At 26.8% G+C, this 15,817-nt stretch overlaps 1 protein-coding gene across 5 annotated transcripts in view; it reads right to left on the reverse strand.

Annotated features, from left to right (window-relative positions):
• f (espin protein forked) overlaps nt 1-15,817 on the reverse strand; it is a 274,759-nt gene that overhangs the window by 148,716 nt on the left and 110,226 nt on the right. For all 5 annotated transcript variants that reach the window (XM_043049623.3, XM_043049573.2, XM_043049683.2 and 2 more), the window contains one exon: nt 8,226-8,637. In XM_043049623.3, coding sequence (XP_042905557.2) covers nt 8,226-8,575 — 350 coding nt within the window. In that variant the 5' untranslated portion in view covers nt 8,576-8,637. The remainder of the gene's footprint in view (nt 1-8,225; nt 8,638-15,817) is intronic.

Here is a 15,817-nt window from a genome sequence, read left to right on the forward strand (position 1 = left end):
AAAACATTTTTTTTTAAATAAAAAGCAGAAGTAATTTTATTTACTACACTTTTTTAAACTTCTAAATCTGCTCCTTCATTTAATTACTTTTAAAACTTTTATCAGAAATGTCTCATAAACGTTGGGAAATATTTCATATATTAATAAGTCCCATAGTTTCATAGCCCTGTGCTGTCCTCAAGTTATAAGAGATTAAACTAAGTTTTAAGGGAAAAAAATACCAAAAAATTGTATGATAAGAGAAAAAGGAATTTATTTTGTTATTGCTGAACGTCCAGAAAAAGATCAATTAATGAAGAGATTACTATCCCCCCTTTCGGAATTTCCCCCCTTATACAATGTCTAAACTATACTTGTGAATAATAAACTGAAAGTTTTAAATATATTATTTGAAAATTGTCTTATAAAATAATTTTGTATTATCTATTGTCAAAAAGATTAAACTAGCAACCAAAATAATATATTTCAAAAAAAAAGAAGAAAAAAAATCCAAACTTTTAAAACTAGTATAAAAACAATCTTGTACTTTGGGATTAAAAAACGTTTCTTAAATATTATTATTATTATTGATATTGAATTAATTGATTAAATTTGTTATTGATATTTGCGATTCGATAATCCAAGAGTATTTAAACTGCTTTTCTAAACTTGATATTCATTTAAAAATGACTATTTATGTTACGAAATCCTGTAACATTTCTTTCATTTGAGGCAATAATTCGACTTCGTTTATATTAGTTCTAATTGCTAATACAATGGAACCTTAAAAAAAAGGTAGAAAGAAAAAAAAAAAATAGGGTTTTGTAACACATTTTCATCTTTAAAAAAAGGATGATTTTTGAGCAATTTAAAATCTATTTCTTTCATTTTTTTAACTGCTATGTTATCTAAAAGCTTTTTCTATAGCGGTTATTTTCTTCTACATGACATTTCTAACATTTGCAATGCTTAGAAATGTCTCAGAAATGCTCTTTTTTTAATTACATAATATATAAGAAACACTACAGAAGCCTTTTCGTCAAGCCTAACTTTTCATTTCGTAATTTTTTCGTTGTTTCAAGACATCTCAAACACGTTTTAAATTATTTCGAATTCTAAAAAGCAAAAATAAATGTGATAGATTTCATTCATGTATTATAGAGAGCAAGAGAATTTATAAGAACACAGAAAGTTTAACACCGAAAAATCAACTATTAAATTTTATTAAGCTTAGCTGTGTTCTTCAGTAAATCACTAAAAATATATCGCCTCTTATTTTTTGACTTTTTGTTAATTCCACTATTATGTAATGAAATATTTATTGCTTTTAAAAAAATGGAATGAAAATTTTATAATTGAACTATTTTTGTAGTTTAATATAATGCTTATAGGTTGACAGTTGTATGAATAAATTAGTAATTCTAGAAAACGAAATTTAAATAAATGAAGATTTATTGATTATTTTAAATTAAAAAAATAATTTATATTTAAATATTAAATTTTTTTACCATTTTTGAAATAATAGCAAAGATAAAAAAAATTATCAATGGGTTTCAATGACAAAAATAAAAATAAGTAAATAAATAAAATTAAACTAATAAATAAATAAATAAAGAAAATTAAACTGAAAAATAAACAAATAAAAAAAAGAGCGTGAAGGAATATTTTCTTTGGTGCTGCCACCTAGCTATAGAGAAGAAAACTAGTATTTTCTTTTGTATTTTATAGATGGCAGCACTAAAAGTAAAATTCTTGCAGCTTTGTTACAGACTTCTCCAATTAAAGTTTTAATTCAAAAATATCTGTAAAACTTACTTAAAGTGTATTATTTATTTATTTATTTATTTAAAAAATGCTCTTGAATAATGAAATCATTTTGTTTTCTTTATATTACAATAATATTCTTCCGAGTGAGACGGTCTTGAGTGCGAAAAAAAATTTTCATAATTTTCGTTTTCATTATAAAATAAAGTACTTTTTATTTATTATTTACTAGCAAATGAATTTTAATATTTGCAGCGTTCTATTTATGTGAAGGGCTTATTTATTTGTTAACTTTAATGAAATGTTTAAACAGTGTATACATATAAATTTGAAATAAAATTTTATATATACTTTTAACATTAAAATGTAATATTTTTAGAACATTTGTTCAATAATAACATATTTTTAAGTATGTTTTAAAAATTCAGAGGAAAAAAAATTCACATGAATTAATCATAAATTTGAATTTGTTTAAAAAAAAAGTTTTAAAAAAATTCTTTATTATTTATGAAAAGTATTTTGCGAAAAGTTAAAAATCGTAGGTTGTTTCTGAAAATTTCGAAGGAAAAAATAGATTATTTTTGACATAAAATTTTTATCAAAAATAAAGTCATAATTGAAAAAATAAGTTGTAATTAAATTTTTAAAAAAACAATCTAAATACATATCACCCAAGTAAAACTAAATTTAACAATTATAAGTAACTAAATTTAATAATATTTACAATTAAATGATTTCACATTTTATTTAAAGTTTAACTTCTATTTAATAACATTATTAGTAGTTGTTATTATAATAATATTGAAAAATATTTGCTGATAGGGAAAACCACATTTGCGTAGGTTTTTGAAGGAAAATTCCCCAGAAGTTTTTACCTTGGCACGATAAGAACACCATGTTTAAACAGCAAAATATTTTTACTTTTTTTATAAAAATTTTTTAATTTGTCATAAAAATGTTTAATACATTAATATTGTTACATTTTTTTGCTTATATCCTCGTACATATTATGTATATTTCTTAGCTAGAACTAACATGCATGGAATAAAAATCATAATGCACATCAATTAAATTAAAAAAATGTATAAATCAATGGTTTCACAGAATGTATGAGATGCGTATTTTTAAGACTTCAGTAAAAAAGGAGTACTAGGAATTTATATTAGACAAAAGTATTTCAGGATCCAATTAGGGAATAAAGTAACCTGAAAGAAACTAAGAAAACAGTTCCGGGAGCTTGCGAGCGTGGAGTGGAGCCTTCTACAGTTATTATTAATTTGCTGTTGTGTGTGTGAGTGCGTTTTCGTGAATTTCGACTACTTTAAGATTAGAGTTTGAAAAACGTTTTTTTTTTAGTTTTAAGTTGATATCACCATATTATTTCAAAAAAGAATTTATTGTAAATCAAAATTTTGGCAAATTTTTGACAACATAATAAGATCGAATTCTAAGTGAAGTTCTGTGCTAGATTGCAATCCCTTTCTGATCACAAAAACCAAAGTTTATCCTCATACTATCACGAAACTGATATCATTGCCAATCAAAATTTTGATCTCTTTCCGACTAGTTAGAGTGTCTAAATTTAATACTGTAGCTCCGTGATGGATATCAATACAAGCAGAATTCAACTCCATATTACCATTGAATATTTATCATCAATCAAAATTCTGATCATTTTTCAACTAACTAGAATACTCAAGTTGCAACTGGAGTTTTGTTCAGAGAATCAATATAACTTTCAATTATTTCCTAACCGATAAAAATATAATTTAAAGCCATGATATAAAGATAGAAAAATATAATAAACTAAAATTTCGAATATTTTTCGACATGTTAGGATGTTCGAAATTATGCTTAGTTCCAAATGAAAATAAATAAATAAATAAAGTATTGCGCGCACAACTTGTTTTCTAAGTATTGCACACAAATTTTTTCTATTTTATTACCAAAAGAAATTTTGTCCTCTTTCAGATATAAATCAGTTAATAAATCTAAAACTAAAATGAAAAAATAAATAAATATTTTTATAGCTGTTTTTGGTTCAATAAAACTAGAATATAATTTCAAATAATTAATAAAGCATATAATAAAAAATTAATAATTAATAAAAATTCATAATTAATAAAAATTAATAATTAATAAAAATTAAGAATTAATAAAAATTAAGAATTAATAAAAATTTATAATTAATAAAAAAATTTATAATTAATGAAAATTAAAAAAGAAAGGAAATAATAAATAAGACAGACTCTCTTAACAGAAACAGACTAGCACGCGACACTTAAATCAAGGCTAAATAGTTTTTTTTTCTGCCGGAATAATAAGGAATAACAATTAAAATTATTTGCCTCTACATCTATCGATAATTGCTATTATGTTATTCGTTCAAATGAGGGCAAGGTAAACAATTAGTAAAAGATTGAAAATTGTTCGGTTTCAAGACAGATAGATTTATAATAAAATTACAATTTCCAGAGTCTAGAATGGATAATTTGTTCTCCTAATAATGATATTATTTTGATTCAAAATTAATTTTAAATATTTCAATAGAAATTTTACATTATATTGTTACATTTTATACAATAAGGAGCAAATCTTGAAGGACACAACAATCATGAATTTCGAAAATTTACATTTTTAACATCACTTTTAAGAAATATTTTTAAAAAAAATTTAATGCATACAATTTTAAATTATACAGGAATGCGTTTGCGAAATATGTAACGAAAGACCCAGAATCACTTTTTACCTAAGGATTGGATTTTAATGTACTAGGACTCAATGGTTCGAGAAAGTAACCTCCTAGATGCTAATTAATGAGTGTAGACCGTATTTTAAGCCACTAAATCAGACACAAAAACGTATTTTATCAGAATAAATGTACCCTTTTATTATTGGTTTCTGATCCCCAAAATGCAAAAGATTGCCGCCATCTGAGAAATATGGTCCCCATATTTCGGCCAGGAGAGCGGCACAAAGTTAATGTTAACCACTTAATGTTAATTTTACTTTTTGCGTATTTCTCCATATCTAGAGAACTTTTTAAGTAAACTGAAGCATTTTTGCAGGAAATAATAAATTCGTTCATCCGAAGATAATTTTTATCTTTATGCAAAAAAACCCATATATTTTTGAAATTACAGAAAAAATTAGTAATTATTTATAATTTTTTATTATTTTTCATTTAATAACAGCTGGAAAAATTTGAATTCGAAAGCTTACACATTTTTGCATCTTTTTGCAGAATGCATATCAAATTATAATTGCTGAAAAGTCCTGAATAATTCCTGAAAAATCATATGATTATTTTAAAATCCTGAAGCTTTTACGCATTAGTGAATTCACAAGAATTGAAGATTACAATTTATATTATCCGAAGATTTGCTTAAAAAACGTAAAATTAAAGTAAACGATACCGAATTTCATTTATTAGGAACTAAAATAAGAAAAATAGCTTATTAAGTTGAATCAAAAGAGCTTATCTTATAGTTCACTCCCGAGATTGAAAAACATTTACTTAACTTCACAGACATAATTCAAAAGTCAAAATAAGCTCAAATATTACGTTACTTTTATTAGAAAATTAACTTTAGAAATAAAATTTAAAAAATTTTTTACAGTCGTAGAAGAAATTAAAATAAGAATTATAGTTATTCTCCATCCAAAAAAAAAAAAAAAACTTTTTTGTTTAGAAAGCAAGTTAGATAATCTTTCATTGTCACTAAACGCGTATATTATTATTAATATTGGCGGACAAATTATTTATTTGAAAAAAATGAAGTTATGTAATTTTCTGTGTTGTGCTTAGTTACCCACGAAAATGTGTATTCAACCATTTATATTAAATCAGGTAGATTATCTAAGAATGATACTTTTTACTTCTATTTTAACGTAAAAACTAGGTTTTATCATGTTCTGGTGTATTTATTTTAGTGTCTCAATTTGAAAAAAAAAAATCGACTTGCCTAATAATTAAACCCCTTTTTTTTCTTCAAAAAATATTGAATGCTTGATCACAGGTCTTTAAAATTACCGAAATAAAGCTTCTTAATCATTGAAAGGGGAATAATATTAATACTAAAATGTGACTAATAGTTCCCTCATATTTAGAAGAATATAAACTAAGCTTTTTTTTTTATTTTTTTTTTTTTTTTTTTTTTTTTTTTTCTTAATAATATGCTTTATTATTAGATGGTCATGATAAAGTGAAAAATAAACTAAAACCAATATAATGCAAAGTTACCTACATTTAAAACTATAAGATATTGCCAAATTACACTCTTTTTTTCGTTTAAAACATTAAATTCCTTCACATTCATAAACAAAAATCAATCCCTTAAGTAAGAAAATTGGTTGAATTTCGCACATTTAAAAATAACTGGTTACATAATAACTGTTAATTGACAAACAATGCAAAAAAATGACGATCAATTCAGACAATATTAATTAACAATAAATGGCAAGTCAACGAAACAGTCATATAAGCATAAAATATTTATTTCATGATAAACTAAGGATTCAATGAGGGATAAACTAAGGACTCAATTATTTTATATTTTAACTTGCTAAACTTAAGATTTATAAACTCATTTATTGTTTGTTATAGATTAGTTTTCTCTTTATAATTTGAAAGAATAAGAAAATTTTGAAAATAAATAATCACCTTATGTACCCTTTTCGTATGTCCCTTGACACAAAAATATGAAGATGTTGTTTAAAATGTTAAAAAATATAATGTGTAATTTTCAAACCAAAATGCACCATTTCTTTTCGACAAAGTCATGTTCAATACAAAAATGTTCTGAATAAAATAATATTAAAAAAAAAAATCAGTCATGGAGTTCTAAATTCGTATACCACTTGCTTATTAAAGAATAAGGAAATATTAACTAACAGAACGACATAAGACGAACGTCCGGTAAGGTTTTAGTTGTATTATTCTACACTAGATGGCAACAGTAAACATTTGCAATTTCTTTCCTTTTTTTTATTTTTGATTAATTTAAAATATTAAAAATTTAAAAAATTATACATCAATCACGGAGAAGACGGCGTTCATAAATAGCCAAATGTTTTAAAAACTTAGATAAATAAGTAGATGAATAAATAAGCAAATTTTTAAAATTTATAACGAAAAGAGCTTTTGACTTCGGACAACAAATTTTTTTAGAACAATATTTTATGCTTTTAAATCCTGTTTTTTTTGTTATTTTGTTTTTTTATTTTAGATGCAACTTTATTACATGGAATAAGTAATGAACAATTTATAAGTTGAGAGAACACGATGATTATTAATATTAACGATTCCAGATTCTGGTTCATACGTTTTCCTCATTTGTGTAAGTCTGTGTCTGTTATTAATGAAAGTGAAAGTTCTTTATTAAATTCTTCCAATTTTTTTAAATATTTATATCTTGTTACAAATCTTATTAATGTTTAAAATTTTTTAAAAAAAACGTTATCTGCATAGATATTTTACTAATAAATGTATTTTTCTTTTAAAATGTTGGAAACATTTACTAGTAAAAATTATAATGATGTATTGACTTTTTTTAAAAATTTTAAATAAAGAACCACTATTAATTACTAATCAACTGTTTACCTTGTTAATTACAAAACAGCAACCTTTTCCATGAGCAGTATTGTTTAAAATTTGGTTTTTAAAAGTAAAATCTGTTATTTAAAAAAATTAAATAATAGTAGTACGAGCAATTTAATAATAGTGGTTGTTTCTGGCATTTACCATTATCATATTTACATTTAATGCTCATTTTTAAAATCCATAAATAGAGAGATATAAATTTAAAGTAGAAAAAAAAATCAGCACTGTTTATAAATGTTACTTTTAATTTTGCTTCGATTCTTATAATTTTTTTAAAGTTGTATAAAACTTGGTACATAACGTCTGTGTTAGGATATTAAGGAACAATGCAAACACTTATTACAAAAAATTTCATAAAAATTTATGTATTTTAAAAATAATTTTGCAGGCTATCAGCTTTACACTTCCATAGATTAAATATATATAAAAAAATTAGTCTTGAATTTCTTTAATAAAAAAGTTATGTTTAAAAGTAAAAATAATGAATTATTTATTCTTAATAACTTTGCAGCTAATACTATATACTATTTAATTATCGAAGAAGGTATTTTATATTTCATAACCGTAGTTAAACAGCCGACCCAATTCTGAATCCGGGCTACTAATGTTCAACTCCGTAGCCTTGTAATTTTGAACCAATCCAGAGGACAAGGAAACTCCTGGATCAGTACCCCTGGAGGTATGATTTGTTATAGGAACATGGAGGACTTTGTGACCCGATAGATTAAGCGTGATTCAGCCACCATTTACTACGCGGGGAGTGTTAGTCTAAAATGATGGCTTTTTCTATATTGTTATTATAACAATTATTTTTATATAATTTAATCTGAGAATTGCTCCGCCCTTCACCCACTACGTAGAATATGATAAATGGACTTACCGAGCAGCTATGTGCAAAACTGTTGCGCCATCCTTATCTCTGTCCCACAATGTGCAATCAGTGTTCCTTAGAAGCCACACCATTGCTGGTAGCTTGCCCATAGCAGCAGCGTCATGAGCAGGGGTAGCACCCACAAAAGATCGAACATTCGCACGCATGGAGCATTTGTTGATCAAAAATTCTAGAACTTTGACGTGGCCTCCACGTGCCGCATAATGGACACACGTTGCACCAAAGTCATCGTGCAGTCCCTGTAAAAGTTCCTGTTTCTTTTTGAGCAATTGTAGTCCCTGCAGATCACCTTCACGGGCGGCCACCAGGGCCCTGTGGATGAGAGGTACCTCGGGCATGGGACTTTGTGGATGATAGTGTGGATGGTGGGCCCAGCAGAGGGGCGGTGGCACAAAAGGGTCTGGAAGAAGAAGAAAAAATATTTATTGACTTTGAAGAAACACTAACTAACAATTAGAGATCTTAAAATATTTTCAAAATTAATAATGTAGCTGAAATAAATTTTATTCTAAGAAAAAAAACTGGATGGATTTCAATTGTTTCTACGAGCATTTCAGACGATACCTTCTAATATCTATTTAGCACTACTTGCTTCTTGAATAATTATTATTTCCATGAATAACTTTAAATTTGGTGTTAAATAATGTTACTCTGATAATTTTTGTTATTGAACAGTATGGAAATGCAATTTCATAGAAAAGTTTTATTAAGTTAAAGATACATGCATATAGGTCCAAGAAAAGGAAGAAGAAAAAAAGAAGATTTTTTAAGCTAAGTCATAGGTGTGAGTGAATGTTGAAAAGAAATAAAGCAATCAACATTTTACTTCATTACTGCTGCTTTATAAGCGTTCTTTTACCTTATAAACGTACTGAAGATAGGAATATTTGTAACAGAACTTTGGTCTCTATTTGATATAGCTAAGGCACTTAAATATTTACTGAAGATAAATGTTTGATGAAAATGTTAGTTTCAAACCACTGCGAGAAAAATTTATCTTAGCGTCGAAGGAAATTTAATATCAGTCAAAATTTGAACTAATATCTAACTAACTAGGGTGCTCAAATCTCTACTGGATTTCCGTGCTTGTCGACAATACGAGAGTCAAGCATGTCCTGAATGTTACAAGCAAAACACATAGTCTTTTTAACACCAAACTTAATTTTGACCACTATTCGACAAATAGCAGTCACAAAACTAAAAAGAAAAAAGTGAAATATAACTAAACTTTTAAAATCCAGTTTTTTTAAGTTGATTTAAAAGAAAGAATTAAGTTGATTTAAAATAAAATAAAATAGAAAAACTTTTAATGGAAAAACGTAAAGATCTTCATCAGGACACATTGCTTTACGATAAATGCGATATTTCTGAATATAAAAAATAATGATCGATCCTAAGATAAAAATGACTCTTTATAATATGTCTATTATACGTAATTTAACAAAAACTTATACTTTAACATAAATTTTTATTTGAAAAACTAGTTAGCCATGAGAATAAAGCGAATTTAAGCATGTATGCAAAATCTTACCGCCGCCAGTTTTGAAAAAATGTTTGAGGAGAATTAATTCATCAAAAACTCGCCTAGAACCTCTCCAGATCATTTTCCAACATTTTATGTTCCCTAGAAACTAACATTATCATTATATTTCTATGATTGATTTAAAAAAAGTAACATTAATTAAATAAACTCGTTTAGGTTTATTTTCTTATCAAACGGTTTTCGTGCCACTCCACTAGCTGTGATAACATATAAGTGATTTGGAACTGTGAAAAAGAGAAATCAAATCTTCATTGTATTATTTTCCGCGTCAAGAAATTATTATTCAACAAATTAACGAAGTACAAATAATAGAAAGATAAGATTGACCTTCGTCTAATAAATGAACGTTTAAAATTGGGAATTAAAGAGCTCAAATCTCTGGCACGAATTAAATTTAAAATATTTTTTTAATCCAAATTTAATTTGTTTTTCTGTGTATCAATTAAAACTTGAGAAACTAGAAAAGTTGAATAATCACAAGAAGATTTGAAACAAGGTTAAAAAAAGGTTTCCCGCCTAATTGGGAGGCGTTTCGTGGGTTGAATATTAAGTGGCTTGCAGTTAAGACCGACATATGAAGTCAGTGTCTGATTAAACAGGCAATTTAGAGTATACCGGTGATGTAAACTTTATCAGGCAATGATAATGAAATTTAAGTTACGTTGTAAACATATAATGCTATCGAAAATATGAGTTAAAATAAGCAACGCATTATTTGGCTCTGAGTGAAAATAATAACTAATATCGTTTGATCTATTATGATCGTACTTTAATTTATTGGTTGTTGATAGTCTAAATCAGGGGTTCCTAAATGCTGTTCAGCGGAACCCTAAGGTTCGTTGAAAGAGATAAACGCGTTACTTAGTTAATACTTTTCTTTGAAAATATTTTTTGAAACCTGAATTATATTTAGATCCAATCAATAAGCCATTTTTACTTAATATTTTGGTTGCCTTTGTGATATTATTTATAGTAAAATGCCAATAAAAAAGAAATATAACTTTTTTTTCGGGAAAAGTGCGTAATTTTTCAAATAAGAACTATAATAATATAGTTTATTTAATGACTTAAATAAACCATGAAAAGAACATGTATTTATAAAATAATGGCTAATTATAAAGAAATATGTTTCTTTAATAACCATTATCAACGTTTATAGCACTTCAGTTTTCATTTTCACGAGAACAATAATTGGGCTAATTTAGTCATTTTCAGCCTATGCTTATGCGCCAAAAAAAGTCAGATCATGACTAGATTCAAGTCCAGAACTGTGAATTCAACTGTCGATTATAAAACCTTATTTAGGATTAAGTAGTATAAAGTACAGCAGCCGTAAAATTCATTTTCCTGTAAAATATTATACCGTAATTTTTATAGCAATGCATGAATTACAAGAAAAATTATTTTTTACGTGAATGAACTTCCTTTATAAATGAAAAAGATGTTTTTTCTGAATTTTTTATATTAATCTCTATTACACACAACCTTTTTGCACAGTTTGTGGTATCTTTTTTTTTAGGTTTTGAGGATTAAAATATATATTTTTTCTTTTTCTGTTTATGTGTATTTTTCTTATATCGTTTTTAATTTGATATGTCACCTTTTAAAACGTTTGCCTGTTTTTTTTTTACCTATAAAACAAGTAAAATAATAAATTTTCAAAGGTTTTCATTACCTATTCTACATAAACTCCTTACTTTCTTAAAATATAGACTCATTGACCTCAGTCTAACGAATTCGGAATCAAATTACGGTACAAAGTAACAGTATTTGAGGTGAATCATCCGCAAAATCCATTTTTATTTTAAAATATTACTCCGTAATTTTTACAAAAATATTTATTTAATTAGAGTGATTCGGTGACCTTACGGTAACTAATAATGTAAAAAGTACGGTATATCAGACTGTTTGTTCCGCAACATGTTCCGGTAACATTTTACGATGGAAAATACTGGTACCCTGAGGACCAATACTTTTCACCGTAACTTGATCCGGAATTTTTTTACAGTATGATTCAAAAAAAAGTTTGTGAATATAATTTCGTTAGCATTAATTAAATAGCATTTGATTTCCCCTTCGAAATTAAAAAAAGAATCGTGTAACTAAGTACGTCAAAATCTGATCATTAGATCAATAGGTAAATCATTTATTGTTTTTTTTTATTTATTTTATAAAAGTAAAGCAACGCATTTCTTTAGAAGCTACGCATCATTTAAAAACATTATTTTTTTTCGTTTTAAAAAAAAAGAGAGAAAAAAACAGGCATTCGTTGCAAGTAGGTCTGCTCTAGACAGTTCTATCGCGTGGAACAGTACTATATTTCAGTAACACCCTGGCTATTTACAACAGAAATTACCATAACGTGTTTCGGGAAAGGGCACCCGAATCTCTTCTCTCGAACAAAAACGCTGTTCTATTCCATCTGATTTCGGATTAAATAATTATACATAATCCAACAGACACGCAAAGGGAGACCATTACCCACCATGCATCTGACTCAGCAGGTATGCATATCGCTATCATCGTCCGTGGCACATAACTCTAAACTGTAGGCCATACTTAAAAGGCTGATTGTAACTGTTCGAAAAGCAGCGAGGATAAACGTTTACGTCTTCTGTAGGACATTCACTTAAGGTTTATGACTGCTCATTCCATAATAATGGAAGGAAGAAAAAAAAGATGTGCTTTCTGAAGATGGAAAAACTCAGCATGAAGTATAGCGAACGCGCAGTAGCTACCAGTATCCCGTTGTTGCTGTTTTTTTTTATTATTATCAGAATTGTCAAATTTTTATCAGTAAAAATGAGAATTTTTAATAATAACTTTTTTTTTCTAATATAATAGGCACAAAACAAGAACTAATAAATATTGAAAAATATTCTTTTAAATTATACATTTTCATTAGCACACTGAGAAAAAAAGTTCGATCAAAACTACCAGAATGTAGTCCAATTTACTGAATTTCGGGCTATGTGGAAACATCAAAAAATTCGGTAATTTTTACAGTAGCGCTTTGGTAATAATTTTGATTAAATTGACCAAATTTCGCTGAATTTGGGTAAATATTATGTTTAACCATACGTGGTTAAATTTGATTAAATATAGTATTATAAAGTGTGGTAAAAATTTAATAAATGTGGCGAAATTTTGTAATTTTACCATGATTTCTTATGGCGTTTTATTTAAATCATTTATCTTTTTAAATTTACTCTCTTGTTTTGTATTTTTTATTAAATGTTTGGTAATAAAAACTTGAAGACCAGAATATCCACACAAAAAACCGGTACCATATGTGCGGAAAAATTACCAAATGAATGGTTTATAAATATTACATATTTTGTTTTTATTACCAGAATTATGGGAGTTTGTGTTACCCAAAATGTCATTACTACACAGTACAGTAATTTTACCTGAATTTCTTTTGTCCGTGCATACACTTTCAGTTAAAAAAAAAAAACAAATATATATATATATATATATATATATATATATATATATATATATATATATATATATATATATATATATATATATATATATATATATATATATATATATATATATATATATATATATATATATATATATATATATATATATATATATATATATATATATATATATATATATAAATATATATGATACCTTGTCCTACAATATCATCAAACCTGCTGCAACCTTAATAAAATGCTAATTTGAACCAAGTTTGCATTCAAATTGATTCATAAAATCATGCAGTCAGATTTGAGACGATTGAATTTGTATCGCAATATAATTCAACAATCCCCTCATTAAGTTTATAATGAATTTGCACGAAAATGTTATTCAATGCGGTCCAAAGTTTTTAATAATATGCATTCGATATAACTGTCATTATATCGAATCTAGATGTTAATAGTATTTTTTACAACATTCTGTACCTGTCGTCATAATGTACTGGACTATTCGCTTTAATGTAAATGATATACTATTTTCTTATAGTGAATAAATATTTTATTGAATAATATATTTTATTTTATAACCGTCATTGAACAGCCGACGCAATTTTTGGGTTTACGACTACTAATGTTCAACTCCGTAGCTTTATAATTTTGAACCCAATCCAGAAGACAAGGGAACTCCTAGATTAAGCTTTGGGAGAAATTTGATTTCGTGGAAGACTTCTTGAGGGAACTAACCTGCATTTGTGTTACTCGGTGAGGAAAAACATAAAAACCTCCCATGGTTAGCCTGACGGCTAGAGGATTCTAACCCATAATCCGTCTACCGCTGAGGATATTTTACGTCAGCACCATGGTCGGTACGATCAGGGTGCGGAATTCGTATCGACCAGCCATCGCTAGGATTCGATGCCGGCTAACCTCATGGGAAGGAGAAATCTCTATCCCCTGGAATCTATCGCTCTGAATAATATATTGTTCCCTTTGGTCCAATATCTTTTGCATTTGTTTCTAACAGAAGCATGACTCCACGCGCATAAAATTGTTGTTCTTTGCTGGTGATACTGAACCAGGGGAACTTTGTAGTACAGATTTTAACGTCTAAAAATTCTTGTACAGACTGGAACATTGGATTGACATACTCTTTTCTCGGATTTGAATTCCTTGTACTCAAAATATAAAGGGGTAACCCCAATCTGGAAAAAATTGTCCAAATAATTTGGCGAGAAGAGCTGTGCAAAGTTTGGAATTTCACTTTTAGTGTATTTCCCCACATCTCGAGAATTTTTGAAGTGAAAAATTTTGCATACAATTAACCAAGTACTTATTACACGCAAAAAAGTTTATTTTTAAGTGATAAATTAAAAATAAGTAATAATTTTTTATTATTTTGCTCCATTCGAAAGCATTTTGAAATGTAAGGAGAGCAATCTTTTCCGCCATTTTAAGGAATGCAATCTTACAAGACATAATACAAAATTTGAACGTAATAGGTCAAACAGTTACTGAGAATTTGAATCTTAAATAATCGAAATTCAATTTTTTGACAACGAAATGCATTAAATACGTCAGTTGTAATTGTTATAATTTGGAACTTAAATAATAAACATTTGTGTCCATTTCTATACAGACAAAAAAAAAAAAAGAGTTTATAAAACATAACAGTATATTTACGCCATTTGGCCGAAATTAATACTCACTGAAGAATAGGAAAAAAAACAATACAGTATATTTACTGGCAATTGGTCAAAATTAATATTCACTGATGAATTAAAAAATAACAATATTATTTACTCGCATTTGGCCAAAATTAATATTGATTGCAGAATTGGAAAAAAATAACAGCATATTTACTCGCATATGGCCAAAATTTACATTTACTGAGAAATTGAAAAAAACATAACTGTATATTTATTTGCATTTTGCCAAAATTAATATTCATTGAGGAATTGAACTCAACGAAAGAAATTTTTCGTAAGCTCCACCCATGCTTGTATTAAACCTATAGAAGGCTTCTTTTAACGCACAGGCACTTTCACACAAACTTTTCATGCATTTTAGCTTGTTTTTAATTGAGTCTACCATCTCCTTTGGCTTAACGGCTAATAGGGTGAATCAGGCTAAAATATTATCTCATATTAAGGGCCTTTCCTATACTTCATGAGATATATTCATGTTAAAGTTTAAGGGTTTTGTCATAAATTTCTTTTATATTACATAAATGCATTTGTTTGTTCCAAATCACTTTGAGATTATAAAAATCTTTCTTTTATTAAAAAAAAATTGAGAATGTGGTTCTTAATTCCAGCGAGAGAAAAAATGGTTCGAAAAAATAATAAGCAAAATTGTATGATACAACATAAATTAACTATTTTTAATTTTATTTAAATGAATAAATTTCTTCCCTTTAAAATTTCTTCAATCAAAAAATGATTTCAAACTATTTTTTTTCTTTGAAACATGCCATCAAAGTTTGCACCTTCTGGCAATTTATTTAATAAAATGAGTTAGATACACTTTTCTAAACTAAAATATTCGCTTTTTCTAAATCTTTTTTTTTTCACATTTCACATTTCGAATAGAATTTTTTTGTCTAT

Source organism: Parasteatoda tepidariorum, chromosome 1 (genome assembly GCF_982258835.1).
Source record: "Parasteatoda tepidariorum strain Cologne lab strain chromosome 1, Ptep-v5.0, whole genome shotgun sequence".
Lineage (NCBI taxonomy): Eukaryota > Metazoa > Arthropoda > Arachnida > Araneae > Theridiidae > Parasteatoda > Parasteatoda tepidariorum.